Source organism: Hemiscyllium ocellatum, chromosome 3, assembly GCF_020745735.1.
Source record: "Hemiscyllium ocellatum isolate sHemOce1 chromosome 3, sHemOce1.pat.X.cur, whole genome shotgun sequence".
Lineage (NCBI taxonomy): Eukaryota > Metazoa > Chordata > Chondrichthyes > Orectolobiformes > Hemiscylliidae > Hemiscyllium > Hemiscyllium ocellatum.
This window is the reverse complement of record NC_083403.1, coordinates 14,046,846-14,062,510: the sequence shown is the minus strand read 5'-3', so window position 1 is coordinate 14,062,510 and position 15,665 is coordinate 14,046,846. Positions and strand designations below refer to the sequence as shown.

The following is a 15,665-nucleotide window of genomic DNA, read 5'->3' as shown; positions in this document are numbered from 1 at the left end:
TATGGTCTGGTAATGCTACAGCACTTCACCTTACCCTTACCTGGATTACTGGTAAGATTGGTATTTAATGGCCATCCCTAACTGCCCTTTTAAAGGTTAACTGTCTCCTTGAATGAGGCCATTTCAGCAGACAGCTAAGCGACGGTCAATACCATGTTAGGAAATGTTAGTGCAATGTATTGATTGGTAGATCAGGGCCAATGACTCCTCCATTTATTTACAGTCATAGGGTTGTACAGCAAGTTCAATCCAACTCATCCATGCCGACTAGATATCCTAAATTAATCTAGTCCCATTTGCCCATATTGGCCTATATTCCTCTAAACTCTTCCTATTCGTATAGCCATCCAGATGTCTTTTAAATGTTAACCTTCACCACTTCCTCTGGCAACTCATTCCATACACCATCTGTGTGAAAAGGTTGCCCATTAGGTCCCTTTTAAAACTTTGTCCTCTTACCCTATGCCCTCTAGTTTTTTACTCCCCTACCCTGGGAAAAAAAGACCTTGTCTATTTACCCTACCCATGCCCCTCATGATTTTATAAATCTCTATAAGGTCACCCCTCAGCCTCCGACGCTCCAGGGAAAACAGCCCCAGCTTATTCAACCCATCCTCATAGCTCAAACCCTCCAACCCTGGCAACATCCTTGTAAATCTTTTCTAAACCCTTTCAAGTTCAACAACTCATTAGAAGGCTCACTATCTCAGGATAAACAAGTTTATTCTCCACTGGAATAAAATCTTTAATGCTGGTGGTTGCAGTCTGTCTCACACGAAGTGGAACATCTGTTCAGTATCCATCTTTGTGTGAGACACCCACCCTATTGAACCCTTTCTGAAATGGGAAGGCCTCTACCAGTTCACTGCTCAGCCTTGTCTTTTCTACAGGAAGGAACCTCAATCAGTTCCATTCATCAAACCCCACCTACCCAGCAAACTGCCAGAAAGGTTCACAGGTAAAATGATGGCCACAGACATGACACTTATTGCCACCAGCAGGACGATGAGGTGACGTTGGAAAGATAAGTAGTGGATGGCATCCTCTCCACATTTCTCCTGCATCTCATTGTCCCTGCAAGAAACACAAAAACAGAGGGGGTCAGGAGAGCCTGGGAGAACCGAATGGCAGACTGAGCTCTGCTTCCACTGCCCCTTACCTAACCTCTTGAAAATCCTCTCAATGATTCAGCCATCAGAACTGTCAATGTTGGCTCAGTGCTAGCACTCTGCAGCCCCCTGTACTCCCTGCGTCGCCCATAGTCCTGATGAAGGGCTTAGGCCCAAAACGTCGACTCTCCTGCTCCTCAGATGCTGCCCGACCGGCTGTGCTTTTCCAGCAACACACTCTTCGACATATATTCTCGACACGTTGGCTTCATTAGAAGGATTAACATTCGGTATCTGTCCCTCACTTACCTCCACAGAAGAAAATGGAAGAATTCTCCTCTAGTTGTTGGGCCCAGGAATTTTACAGGACACAGGAACATAGGAACTCGGAGCAGGAGTAGTTCTCCTGACCCTTCCAGCCTGCTCCACCATTCAATAACATCATGGCTGACCTTTTCATAGAGTCAGCTTCACTTACCCGCCCTCTCACCATATCCCTTAATTCCTTTTCTGTTCAAAAATCTATCTTTACCTTAAAAACATTCAATGGTTTAGCCTCTGCTGCTTCATTGGGCAGGGAATTCCACAGATTCACATATTCCTCCTCAACTTAGCCCTAAGTCTGCTCCCCCTTACTCTGAGGTAAAACACCGCTTTGAGGTGGGGAGTTAAACAATGTTGAAGGCAGACCATCTAAGCACAACAGTTATCTTTCCCAGCAGGACGTCAATGAACCATTTGTGAATTAGAAACAGAATGAAGCCATTCAGCCCTCCAGCTTACTGCACCATTTGATAAGATCATGACTGATCTAATAATGGAGAAAATGAGGACTGCAGATGCTGGAGATCAGAGTCGAGAGTGTGGTGCTGGAAAAGCACAGCAGGTCAGGCAGCATTCGAGGAGCGGGGGATTGACGTTTCGGGCTTAAGCCCTTCGTCAGGAATGGCTTTCACTCCACTTTCCTGACTGTTCCCAATAACCCTTGCGTCCCTTGTTAGTCACAAACCTGTCCACCTCTGCCTTCAAAAGAATTCAGTGACATTCAGAGTCCCCAGTTCTAGATTCTCCCACACAAGGAAACACCGTTTCAGCATCTACTTTGTCAAGCCCCTTCAAGATTTTGTGTGTTTCAAAAAGATCGCCTCTCATTCTTCTCGAGTCACACAGCAGGGGAACAGACCCTTGGGTCCAACAGTCCAAACTAACCATGTTCTCAAACTAAACTAATCCCACCTGCCTGAGCTTGGCCCATATCCTTCCAAACATTTCTTATTCATATACTGTACTCATCCAAATCTCTTAAATGTTATAACTGTACCTGCATCCATCACTTCCTCTGGAAGATCATTCCACAGACGAACCACCCTCTGCATAAAAAAACTGTTCTTTTTAAATCTTTTTTCTCTTAAAAATATGCCCCCTTGTCTTGGCAATCGTGGCAACATCATGGTAAATCTTTTCTGAACCCTCTCCAGCTGAATAATATCCTTTCAAAACAGGGCAACCGACTGAACATCGTATGTCAGAAGAGGCCTCTCCAACATCCTGTACAGCCTCAACATAACATCTCAACTCTTTCACTCAAAGGTCAAAACTCCTCATACCTATCTGAGCCTTCCTTTAAAGATTTTGGAATATTGAGTGCAGTTCTGGTCTCCCTCCTATCGGAAAGATGTTGTTAAACTTGAAAGGGTTCAGAAAAGATTTACAAGGAAGCTGCTGGGGTTGGTGGGTTTGAGCTACAGGGAGAGGCTGAACAGGCTGGGCTGTTTTCTCTGGAGTGTCGGAGACTGAGGGGTGACTTTATAGAGGTTTATAAAATTATGAGGGGCATGGATAAGATAAATAGACAAGGTCTTTTCCCTGGGGTGGGGGAGTCCAGAACTAGAGGGCAAAGGTTTAGGGTGAGAGGGGAAAGATATAAAAGAGACCTAAGGAACACCTTTTACATGCAGTGGGTGCTACGTGGTGGAGGCTAGTACAATGACAGCATTTAAAAGGCATCTGGATGGGTATATGAATAGGAAGGGTTTAAAGGGATATAGGTCAAGTGCTGGCAAATGGGACTAGCTTAATTTAGGTTATCTGGTCAGTGTGGATGAGTTAGACGAAGGGTCTGTTTCCATGCTGCGCAGCTCTATGACTATATGACTGTAACTGCACAGCCTCCATCGCAGGAATCCAGTGAGCTCTGTCTGAACTGTTTCAAATGCAATCATGTCCTTTCACAAGGAAAAAGAGACCAAAGCTGTACACAATATTCCAGATGTGACCTCACCAGCTGAAGTAAATCTCTCAGGTTTTTTTTTACATTCTACCCCCATCACAATAAACACCAACATTTCAACTACCTTCCTAATCTTTACCTGTACCTGCAGACTAACGTCTTGTGATTCATGTACCAAGACCCCCAGATCCCTCTGCACCAACAAGCTTCATATCAATTGTACTGACAGCGGGTTTGAGAGAAAGGGGCCTGACCCTTCCACCAACACCTTCAATGGTAGTGACCAATTTCCATGATCCCCCTCCCTCCTTTTAAAGTTCCACCCTTGAGATCTGCGATGGTCACATTTCTTGTGGGTGGTGGAACAGCTGATAGACCACGTACACTCTGGTTTGAGGGAGTGACTCTTATATTCCCAATCCATTCCACCAAAGTCACATTCCAACAGTGGAGCTTCCCACTGGCTTTGACTCCTCCTGAGTGACATTTCCCTCAGGTGAGCCAGGTGTGTGTGTGTGTGTGTGTGTGTGTGTGTGTCTGTGGATGCATCTGTGTGTTTCTGTGTGTGTCTGTGTATATGTGTTTGGAGTCCAATGGTTGATGTGCTGTTTGACTGGGACAGGAATAGTGTAGGATAGATGGGCTTCAGATTGGTTCCACAGGTCAGTGCAACATCAAGGGCCTGTACTGCACTGTAATGTTCTATGAAACTCGGAGCTGGAGTAGGCCATTCAGCCTTGCTCCATCATTCAGTATGATCTTGGCTGATCCTCCATCTCAATGCCATGTTCCCGATTTCTCCCCATGCCTCTTGATGTCGCTAAAATCTAAATATTTACCCAACTGGTCCTTGAGTTTATCCATTGACTTGGCCCCCACAGGTTCACTACCTTTTGAGTGCAAAAATGCTTCCTCATCTCATCCCTAAATGGTCCACCCCATGTCCTGAGTCTGTGACCCCTGCATCTAGACTCCTCAACCGGGGAAACATTCCCCTTGTATCTAGTCTGTCCAACCCTGTAGGAATTTTATATCTCAATAAGAATCACTCTCATCTTCTAAACTCTAGATAATACAGGCCAATCTCTCCTCATAGGGCAGTCCTTGTGTCAGCCAAGTCAATCTCTGCTTCACCCAAACTAAGGCAAGGACATCCTGCCTTACACAGGGAAACTAAAACTGCCTGTGCATATTTCTGCACTCAAATCCTCTTGCAAATGAAGGCTAATATATCACTGGCATTCCTAATTGCTTGCTGCACTTGTCTACTTTCATTGACTAGTGGACAACGGCACCCAGATCCCTTTGTATATTCACATTTCCCAATGTGTCACCATTTCGATATGACTCCATCGTTCTGGTATAAACCCGAGTGCACAGCTTCACACTGAGCAACTTTGTACTGAATGCGCCGCTTTTCGTGTCCTCACCTCCCCACCCCCCCCACCCCCATCACTCCAAAATAAAAAGATGGTCATCATTGGGACAGGAAGGTCAGACACTCACTTCATGGTAAAGGTGTTAGTCAGCCACGAGCAGAAACCCTGCAAGTGAAAACAAAACTCGCTCAAGCATTTATCACACAACGAGATTCAGAACACCCGACAGATCACTGAGAGTGTGAGGGTACAGGCCACAGGGTCAAAGGCAGCAAGGTAAATGTAGCTCATCCCCCACGTGCAGACACGAGCCCAGGAGCAGGTTGGACCTAAGGGCCTAACATTCACCCGTCATGGCTCAGAGGCCAACTTAATCCCCAACACGCCACACCCTACACCCCCCTCCCCCGATCAGGTTAGGTGGGCACCGGTCCGAATTGAAGTTGACATCGCTCAGAGGAGGGATTACAACAGGACCTGGTCTTGTTTCCCTCAAGTGGATGTGACAAACACGCCAAAACACCAATGTTGAAGAGAAGCTGATCCTACACCCAACATCACACAAAACAAAAACACAATGACCTGGCCACACACGGCTGTTTGTGGAAGCTTTCTGTGCGTGCATTGGCTGCCTCATTTTCAATGCCACAGCACAGTCTATGTAAGAGTGAGAGTAGGCCATTCAGCCCAACATGAATGCTACATCAGTCAATTAGATCATGGCTGATCATTTCGATTCCCGCTCATCCTCACCATATCCCTCAGTGTCATTAGCCTTCCTGAGAGGTATCAATTTCAGTCTTGAACCTGCTCAATTGATTGTGTTTTCAAAGAAAATTCCAAAGATTCACCACCCTCCTCGTTTCAGTCTTAAATCTCCTGAGATGATGCCCCTGGTACTAGAGTCGCCCGACAGGGGACACCCCCTATTGCTTACACCCACTCGGTCACTCTGTGAGAATTCTCTCAATTTCATTCTTTGAACCTCTCGAAGTGTAAAGAGGGACAGGGGATAATATCCAAAGTGAGGGTAGGCCAAGTGACTCCTTACTACTCACAGCATCTTTGATACTTTGTTCCGTGAATGAAGAGTGTCTTTTGTATCTTCTGGGTGAACCCTCGGCCTCACTGTAAAACAGAACAGCTCAAGTTCAGCGACAGCGTGATGTCATGGGGTCAGCCATTATTTATTTAATGACACCAACCCAAAGTGAGTTTCACATTTGCCCTCCCTTACTCATCTTCCAAAAGGCACAAGGTCAGACCGGGGCTGGGGTTGGGGATAAATGATTTCACAGGCCCTTTCTGACTGGGGCGTCCATTACAGGAACCAGGGCTCTTAACAGCAGAGTAGACATCGGAGGGTGTCGCAGACTGAACACAAACACACACAAACAACATAGGCACGTACATACACACACACACACACACAGAGTCTCTGCCACACACACACACACATACACACACACACACACACACACACACACAATGTCTCACACAAATACATACATAAGGCATAGATACACATACACAGAATCTCACTTTCTCTCTTCTCTCTCTCTCTCTCTCTCTCACACACACACACAAATAAATAAAACAAAAAACTGCTGATTATGAGATCTAAAACAGAAACAGAATTTGCTTGCCAGACCTAACAGCAGCTTGGAAAAGGTGCCATTTCAGATGAAGTTGGGTTTTTTCAAGGGGTATGGGGAACTGTGATCAGACAGGTGGAGACAGAGCCCAGAGGGAGTGAAATGAAAGGGGTAGACAGCAAGGGGATAGACACAGAATCTCTCTCTGTCTCTCTCTCTCTCTCACTCACACACACACACACACTCATCCAGAGTGACCAATTCCTGGGGAATAAATGATGGTCCACTTCGACTTGTAAGGGGTGGGCCTGTGAGAGGTGGGTGGACGGGGAAAATGCAGACAAGACAGAGAACGACCAGGGGTGCTGGTGCGTAAGTGATAGATGCAAAGGAGGGCCCAGGTGATATGAAAGTCTAATGTTGGGGAGTGAGCACTAATAGGAGAGTATAGAGGATCACGAAGATAGGACAAACTGTCCCCTCTTACCCAATGACATAAAACCACAGGATTAGCCAGTCCAAACAAAGCAGTCCCATGGAATCAGGCATTGTTCACCCTGATAGACACACACACACACACACAGAGTTACTGGATAACACTGAAAATAAATCACAGGTGATATCACCCCATCAGCTAATTCCACTGGTACTGAGGCCAGCTCCTCCCCATTCAGTCAACCCAATTCTGCTGAAATGTGAGATGACCCGGTGTGTTTATTGAATGAGCCAGCAGAGGGAGGTGGTGAGTCCGTGATGGAAGAGGAAACTTCCCTTCGTTGGAGATAAAGAACTGAATCACCTCGAGATGTCAGAGACCAGGGCAAGACGCCCGTAATCCCACGCCGTCTTCCTCAGTATAGAAAACAACATGATTAAGACCTGGAAAAGAAAATTATAAAAATCATTCCAAATACTGTTAAATACAAACAAAAAAAATCAATAAAAATAAGGACTTGTATTAAAGTTTTAAAATTCTTAAAAAAAGCACAAAGGCTCAACAGGCTGAGAAAGGTGGAAATCAAGTAGTGGACACACGCAGGAAAATGGACACGTGCAGGAAAATGGACACGCACGAGGAAGATGGACACAAAGGTAGAGGATTGGGAAGCCTTAAAAACCAGCAGAGGGAACAAAAAATACATCAAGAGGGGAGAAAATGAAATATGAGAGTAAACTAGCTAGTAATACTGAAGAGGATTGCAAGAGTTTTTTCAGATATATAAAAGGGAAGGGACAGGCAAGAATGGACACTGAACCACTGGAAAATGAGGCTGGTGAAGTAGTAGTGAAAAGCAAAGAAATGGCAGAGGTACTCTGCATCAGGTTTCACAGTGGAAGAGACCAGCAGCATACCAGAACTTCAAGACAATCTGGGGGCAGAGGTCAGTGTAGTGGCCATCACTCTGGAGAAGGTACTGGGGAAGTACCCAGTAATCCCTGGACTGGCGGGATTACCTTACACTGAAAGACTGAAATGACTGGGCTTGCGTACCCTTGAGTTTAGAAGACTGAGAGGGGATCTGATTGAGACTATAAGATTATGAGAGGATTGGACACTCTGGCAGCAGGAAACATGTTTCCGCTGATGGGTGAGTGCCGAACCAGAGGACACAGCTTAAAAATACGGGGTAGACCATTTAGGACAGAGATGAGGAGAAACTTGTTCACCCAGAGAGTGGTGGCTGTGTGGAATGCTCTGCCCCAGAGGGCAGTGGAGGCCCAGTCTCTGGATTCATTTAAGAAAGAGTTGCATAGAGCTCTCAAGGATAGTGGAATCAAGGGTTACGGAGATAAGGCAGGAACAGGATACTGATTAAGGATGATCAGCCATGATCATATTGAATGGTGGTGCAGGCTCGAAGGGCTGAATGGCCTACTCCTGCACCTATTGTCTATTGTCTATTGTCTACTGAAGCTGAAAAGGTCTGGAGGTGGATACATTACACAGACCTGATAGATCACTGATGAAGGTCATTTGCCCGAAACATCGATTTTCCTGCTCCTCGGATGCTGCCTGAACTGCTGTGCTTTTCCAGCACCACTCTACTCCAGAACCCGATGGATCACACCCCAGGGTTCTGAAGGAGATAGCGGAGCGGTTTGTGGAGACATATCTCGTGATCTTCCAGGAATCAAGGAGGGATCCAGAGGACTGGAAATGGCTAATATAACACCGCTGTTGAAGACGGGAGGAGACAGAAAACTATAGGCTGGGTAGCCTGACCTCAGTCATTGGTAAGATTTCAGAGTCCATTATTAAGGATGAGATTGCAGAGTACTTGGACATGCACGAAAAAATAGTGCTGAGTCAGCACAACTTCACCAAAGAGATGTCATACCTGACAAATCTGTTAGATTTCTTTGAGGAGTCAGTGAGCAAGTTAGAAAAAGTGGACATGATCTATTTGGATTTGGTTTGTTTTAATGATGTCACATGCACCAAGATACAGTGGAAGGTGTTGTTTTGCACGCTCTACAGGCAGATCATACCACACACAGTGCATCAGGGTAGCAGAACAGAGTGCAGTGTTACAGCTGCACGGAAGGTGCAGTGAGAGAGAGATCAGAATTAACATTTGAGAAGATGGTTGAAAAATCTGATAACAGCAGGGAAGAAGCTGTTCTTGAATCTGATTGTACGTGTATACAATATTTTATATCTTCTGCCTGGTGGAAAAGGATGCAAAAGAGTATAACTGGGATGGGAGCGGTCTTTGATTATGTTGGTTCTTTCCCGAGGCAATGGGAAGTATAGATGGAGTCAATGGATGGAGGGCTGGTTCACGTGATTGACTGGGCTGTGTTCACAACTCTCTATAGTTTTGTCTAGTCTTGGGCACAGCAGTTGCCACACCACACTGTGATGCAGCCAGATGGGATGCCTTCTATGATTCATCAATAAAACTCAGTAGTATCCCTGTGCACAGGTTAAATTTCCTTCACCTCCTGAGCAGGTAGAGAGGTTGTTGTGCTTTCCTGGTTGTATTGACATGGGAAGACCAGGACAGTGTTAGTGATCATCACTCACAGGAACTTGACGCTCTTGACCATCTCCACCTCAGTACCATTGATATAGCCAGGGGCATGCCGTCCTCTCCACTTCCTGAAGTCAGTGACCAGCTCCTTTGGTTTGCTGATGTTAATGGAGAGATTGTTGTCTGTACATCATGCTGTTAAACACTCAGACTCTTTCCTGCATTCTGTCGTCATTGAGATCTCACCTGCAAGGGTGGTGTTGTCAGCAAACATGTAAGTTGAGCTGGAGCGGAATTTGACCACATAGTCGTATGTGTGTAAGGAGTACAGTGGGGGGGGGGGGGGGGGGGGGGGGGAGGTGAGCATGCAGCCTTGCTGGGCACTGGCATTGAGGATCATCATGGAGGGGCTATTGTGGCCTATTCTTCCTGATTGTGGTCTGTGGGTCAGGAAGTCAAGGATCAAGTTATAGAGCGGGGTGCCATGACCTATATCTTGGAGTTTACAAATTATAGAGTCATAGATATGTACAGCACGGAAACACACCCTTCGGTCCACACCGACCAGATATCCCAACCCAATCTAGTCCCACCTGCCAGCACCTGGCCCATATACCTCCAAACCCTTCCTATTCATATACTCATCCTGATGCCTTTTAAATGTTGCAATTGTACCAGTCTCCACCACTTCCTCTGGCAGCTCATTCCATGCACGTACCACCCTCTGAGTGAAAAAGTTGCCCGTAGGTCTCTCTTATATCTTTCTCCTCTCACCCTAAACCTATGCCCTCTAGTTCGCAACTCACCCACCCCAGGGAAAAGACTTTGTCTATTTACCCTATCCATGCCCCTCATGATTTTATAAACCTCCATAAGGTCACCCTTCAGCCTCTGAAGCTCCAGGGAAAATAGCCCCAACCTGTTCAGCCTCTCCCTGTAGCTCAGATCCTCCAACCCTGGCAACATCCTTACCAAACTTTTCTGAACCCTTTCAGGTTCCACAACATCTTTCCGATAGAAAGGAGACCAGAATTGCACACAATATTCCAACAGTGGCCTAACCAATGTCCTGTACAGCCGTAACATTACCTCCCAACCCCTGTACTCAATACTCTGACCAATTAAGGAAAGCATACCAAACGTCTTCTTCACTATCCTATCTACCTGCGACTCTACTTTCAAGGAGCTATGAACCTGCACTCCAAGGTCTCTTTGTTCAGCAACACTCCCTAGGACCTTACCATTAAGTGTATAAGTCCTGCTAAGATTTGCTTTCCCAAAGTGCAGCACCTCACATTTATCTGAATTAAACTCCATCTGCCACTTCTCAGCCCATTGGCCCATCTGATCAAGATCCCGTTGTACTCGAGGGTAACCATCTTCACTGTCCACTACACCTCAGATTCTGGGATCATCTGTAGACTTACTAACTATACCTTTTATGCTCACATCCAAATCATTTATATAAATGACGAAAAGTAGTGGACCCAGCACTGATCCATGTGGCACTCCACTGGTCACAGACCTCCAGTCTGAAAAACAACCCTCCACCACCACCCTCTGTCTTCTACCTTTAAGCCAGTTGTGTGTCCAAATGACTAGTTCTCCCTGTATTCTGTGAGATCTAACCTTGCTAATCAGTCTCCCATGGGGAACCTTGTTGAACGCCTTACTGAAGTCCATATAGATCACATCTACCGCTCTGCCCTCATCAATCCTCTTTGTTACTTCTTCGAAAAACTCAATCAAGTTTGTGAGACATGAGTTCCAACGCACAAAGCCATGTTGACTATCCCTAATTTTCTAAAATGTCACCATCTATTTCCCTACAGTCTATATCTTCCATATCCTTTTCTACAGTAAAGACTGATGCAATAGTACTCGTTTAGTATCTGCCCCATCTCATGTGGCTCCACACAAAGGCCGCCTTGCTGATCTTTGAGGGGCCCTATTCTCTCCCTAGTTACCCTTTTGTCCTTAAATTAGTTTGTCTGGTCCATACAGGATCTGAGTGCATGACTGGAGACTCCATCCGGACCAGTCACTTCCTGTGGGTTCACTCTCAAAGGCTGACTTGATGTCGGGGCCGGTGACCATGGGTACAGGTGCACCAGAGGATGCTGGGATAGGTGACGCCATTATGGAAAGGATGAGGTGGCAGGAGTGATTGATGGAATTACGGCCAGAGATGAGAAGCTTTAAACAGAAGGAGAGAATAAAAACGAAGAGCTCCCGTTCTCTGAAGAGGTGAATGACAGCGTGATCAAGCTTTTTGACGTTAATAAGAGTTTCGGAAACCAAACACAAGGAATAGCTGTTTGCACTGCTTGCTGACCATGATGACTCCATTACCAGAAAAAGGGAAAGATAGGCAGAATTGGAAAACACAGAGGGTTGCGAGGATGTGAAATCACTCTCTGTCAGACACCCTGAACACAGCAGCCTGAAATGAAGGGAAGAGCTCTCCCATGAATTAACACGCACTAGAGTAACAGATGGAGACTGCTGTGCCTACCTGTGTACATGCTTTTAAATTGTCTAAATATTTGAAGAATAAAAGAAGTAGAGAAGAGGTCAGTAGGAACTAGGTGATGGACTGACTGGCCTCATCAGCTCAGCTTCCAGTTTGTACATGATTGAATCAAAAAGATTTTTTTTAAATACTGAGGTTGCTAGACATCAAGTACAGCAATTAGAAGTTCCACCCTCTGGCACGTTCCATTCTTACATCATCAGACATTAACATAACGCGAGTGACTTTGGTTTCCATTGCAATGCCTGAGTCACAAAGTCACTATGTTTCAACAACAACCTGTATTTATGTAGCAGTTTTTAACATCATGAAACATATCAAGGTACTTTGCAAGAGCTTTATAAATCATCATAAGTTTTGCCTCCAAAGATGCAACTTAAAAAAAAACAAAGGTTCATCTTCACCTCTGCAGTTGGCAAGATTCATTTGATGCCAAAGTGAGATTAGTTTTTATACAATTTGGATTTTTAAACAAATTCGTTCTCTGCAGCGTTAACACCTGCAGCGAGTCTGAGCTGACCCCACATTCTGGTTTACAAATTGCTTTGTTCCCTCACCTCTGTCTGCATTCCTCTGCCTTTAGCTGCCCAGACCCCAATCCCTTTCCTAAACCTTGCCATCTCAGCCTCCCTTAGATAGGCCATCGTTTTGGCCACCATTGGTCCTCAAATGAGGCTCATCATCGTTCTTTGTTTGATAACTGCATTTGTGAAGCACCTTTAGTGGCTCTGCGCTATCAAGCCATCACTCTGTGAGGTGATTCTTGGTCTGTGACACGCGGGAGCACCTTCGAAACGGACTGACGCCACTTACCCAGAAAGTGACAAAGTAGATAAGCAGGACGGTGGGGATTCCTCCAAAACTGTTACCCTGCAGCACCGTGGATCCCCGCTCGAGGTTGAAGCAGTTGGTGCTATTAAATGCAGCAGTTGTCCTGGGCACTCGGTCCATCACGGTGGGTGGGATCTAGAGGGCAGACAGCTCCCACTAATTTCATCTAGAAGTCGATGCCAAAAGGAGTAATCAACAAGAATAACGACTTCTTCATTGTCCTTCAACAAACATTATTTACCCACCGACAACAACTTACCCCCAAAAGGATGAAGGGCTTGACTTTTGGGAGAAAGAACAGAACATTTGCCCCCCCCCCCGAAAGCCCAGTGGTGAAGGATAAAGCAAAAGCCAATCTGCATGGACTTTTACTTGCATTTATTGACAGAGATATTCCTTCAGGGAAGGAATCTGCCATCCTTACCTGGTCTGGCCTACATGTGACTCCAGACCCACAAAAATATGGCTGACTCTTAACTGCCTTCTGGGCAATTAGGGATGGGCAATAAATGCTGCCCCAGCCAGCAACGCCCTCATCCCACGAATGAATAAAGAGAGATCTGCATTCCAAACAGGATAAATTCACACCAAATAAAAACCGAAAACTGACAATCAGAAACAAAAACCAAAGTCGATGGAAGTCAATTCTCTCACTGAACCCAAAATGATAACACTGATTTCTCTTCACAGATGTTGCCAGACCTGCTGAGCTTTTCCAGCAACTTCGGTTTTTGTTTCTAAACTCACACACAGACTTGAAACATTCACTCAGTTTCTCTCTCCACAGACACTGCCAGACTACTGAGTTTCTGCAGCATGCTCCCTTTCAGATTTTCAGCATCTGCAGAATTTTGCTTTTTTTTCTACTCCCAGTTTCAATTCCTTCTTATATACGACAGCCTAAGCACATAGGCCAATGGGCTGAGGAGTGGCAGATGGAATTTAATTTAGATAATTGCAAGATAGAACATATAGAACATAGAAAGATACAGCGCAGTACAGGCCCTTCGGCCCTCGATGTTGCGCCGACCGAATCCTACCTAACCTACACTAGCCCAATAACTTCCAAATGCCTATCCAATGCCCGCTTAAATGACCATAAAGAAGGAGAGTTCACCACTGCTACTGGCAGGGCATTCCATGAACTCACAACCCGCTGTGTAAAGAATCTACCCCTAACATCTGTCCTATACCTACCACCCTTTAATTTAAAGCTGTGTCCCCTAGTAATACCTGACTCCATTAGCGGTAAAAGGTTCTCAGTGTCGACCCTATCTAAACCCCTAATCATCTTATACACCTCTATCAAATCTCCCCTAAACCTTCTCTTCTCCAATGAGAACAGCCCCAAGTGCCTCAGCCTTTCCTCATAAGATTTTCCTACCATTCCAGGCAACATCCTGGTAAACCTCCTCTGCACTCGTTCCAATGCCTCCACATCCTTCCTATAGTATGGCGACCAAAACTGCACACAATACTCCAGATGAGGCCGCACCAGAGTCTTATACAGTTGCAACATGACCTCAGGACTCCGGAACTCAATTCCTCTACCAATAAAGCCCAGTACACCATATGCTTTCCTCACAGCACTATTTACCTGGGTGGCAACTTTCAGAGATCTGTGTACATGGACACCAAGATCCCTCTGCTCATCCACACTACCAAGTAGCCTACCATTAGCCCAGTAATCCATCTTCTTGTTACTCCTACCAAAGTGAATGACTTCACACTTAGCTACATTGAATTCCATTTGCCACATTTCTGCCCAGCTCTGCAACTTATCTATATCCCGCTGTAACCTACCACTTCCTTCCTCACTATCCACAACTCCACCGACTTTTGTGTCATCCGCAAACTTGCTTACCCAGCTTTCAAGCCCTTCCTCTAGATCATTTATAAAGATAACAAAAAGCAATGGTCCTAAAACAGATCCTTGTGGTACACTGCTAGTAACTGCACTCCAAGATGAACATAGTCCATCAACTACTACCCTCTGTCTCCTTCCAGCCAGCCAATTCCTAATCCAAACCTCTAATGTATCCTCAATGCCATACCTCCGTAGTTTTAGCATTAGCCTACCATGGGGAACCTTATCGAACGCCTCACTAAAATCCATATACACAACATCTACTGCTTTACCCTCGTCCACTTCCTTAGTCACCTTCTCAAAGAACTCAATAAGGTTTGTGAGGCACGACCTGCCCTTCACAAAACCATGCTGGCTATCCTTGATCACGTTATTCCTATCCAGATGTTCATAAATCTTATCCCTTACCATTCTCTCTAAGACTTTGCCCACCACTGAAGTCAGACTCACTGGCCTATAGTTACTAGGGCTATCCCTACTCCCTTTCTTGAACAAGGGGACCACATTCGCTATCCTCCAGTCCTCTGGTACTATTCCCGTTGACAATGACGACATAAAAATCCAGGCCAATGGCTCTGCTATCTCCTCCCTAGCTTCCCATAGGATCCTAGGGTAAATGCCATCAGGCCCAGGAGACTTATCTATTTTCATCCTCTCCAATATTCCCAGAACCTCTTCCCTGCATATTTCCAGGCCATCCATTCTAATCATTTGTGACTCCATATTCACATCAGCAACAGTGTCCTGTTCCTGAGTGAATACTGATGAAAAGTATTGATTTAGTGTCTCTCCAATCTCCTCCGCCTCCACACACAACTTCCCACTACTATCCTTGACTGGACCGATACCTACCCTAGTCATCCTTTTATTTCTGACATACCTATAGAAAGCCTTTGGGTTTTCCCTAATCCTACCAGCTAAAGACTTTTCATGTCCCCTTCTCGCTTCTCTTAGCTCTCTCTTTAGATCCTTCCTGGCTACCTTATAACTCTCTATCGCCCCAACTGAACCTTCACGCCTCATCTTTACATATGCCGCCTTCTTCCCTTTCACAAGGGATTCCAATTCCTTACTAAACCACGGCTGCCTCACAAGGCCCTTTACACCATGCCTGACTGGTACATACTTATCGAGGACACGTAGTAG

General features: G+C 45.6%; 1 protein-coding gene across 2 annotated transcripts in view; it reads right to left on the bottom strand.

Annotated features, from left to right (window-relative positions):
* Positions 1 to 15,665, bottom strand: part of LOC132830753 (CSC1-like protein 2) — a 77,231-nt gene that overhangs the window by 48,064 nt on the left and 13,502 nt on the right. The window contains exons 2-6 of one of the 2 annotated variants that reach the window (XM_060848594.1): positions 12,635 to 12,818; positions 7,113 to 7,192; positions 5,777 to 5,846; positions 4,846 to 4,883; positions 932 to 1,074 (exon numbers count right to left, since the gene is read on the bottom strand). In XM_060848594.1, coding sequence (XP_060704577.1) covers positions 932 to 1,074; positions 4,846 to 4,883; positions 5,777 to 5,846; positions 7,113 to 7,192; positions 12,635 to 12,772 — 469 coding nt within the window. In that variant the 5' untranslated portion in view covers positions 12,773 to 12,818. The remainder of the gene's footprint in view (positions 1 to 931; positions 1,075 to 4,845; positions 4,884 to 5,776; positions 5,847 to 7,112; positions 7,193 to 12,634; positions 12,819 to 15,665) is intronic. The other variant, XM_060848601.1, reaches the window with a different exon arrangement.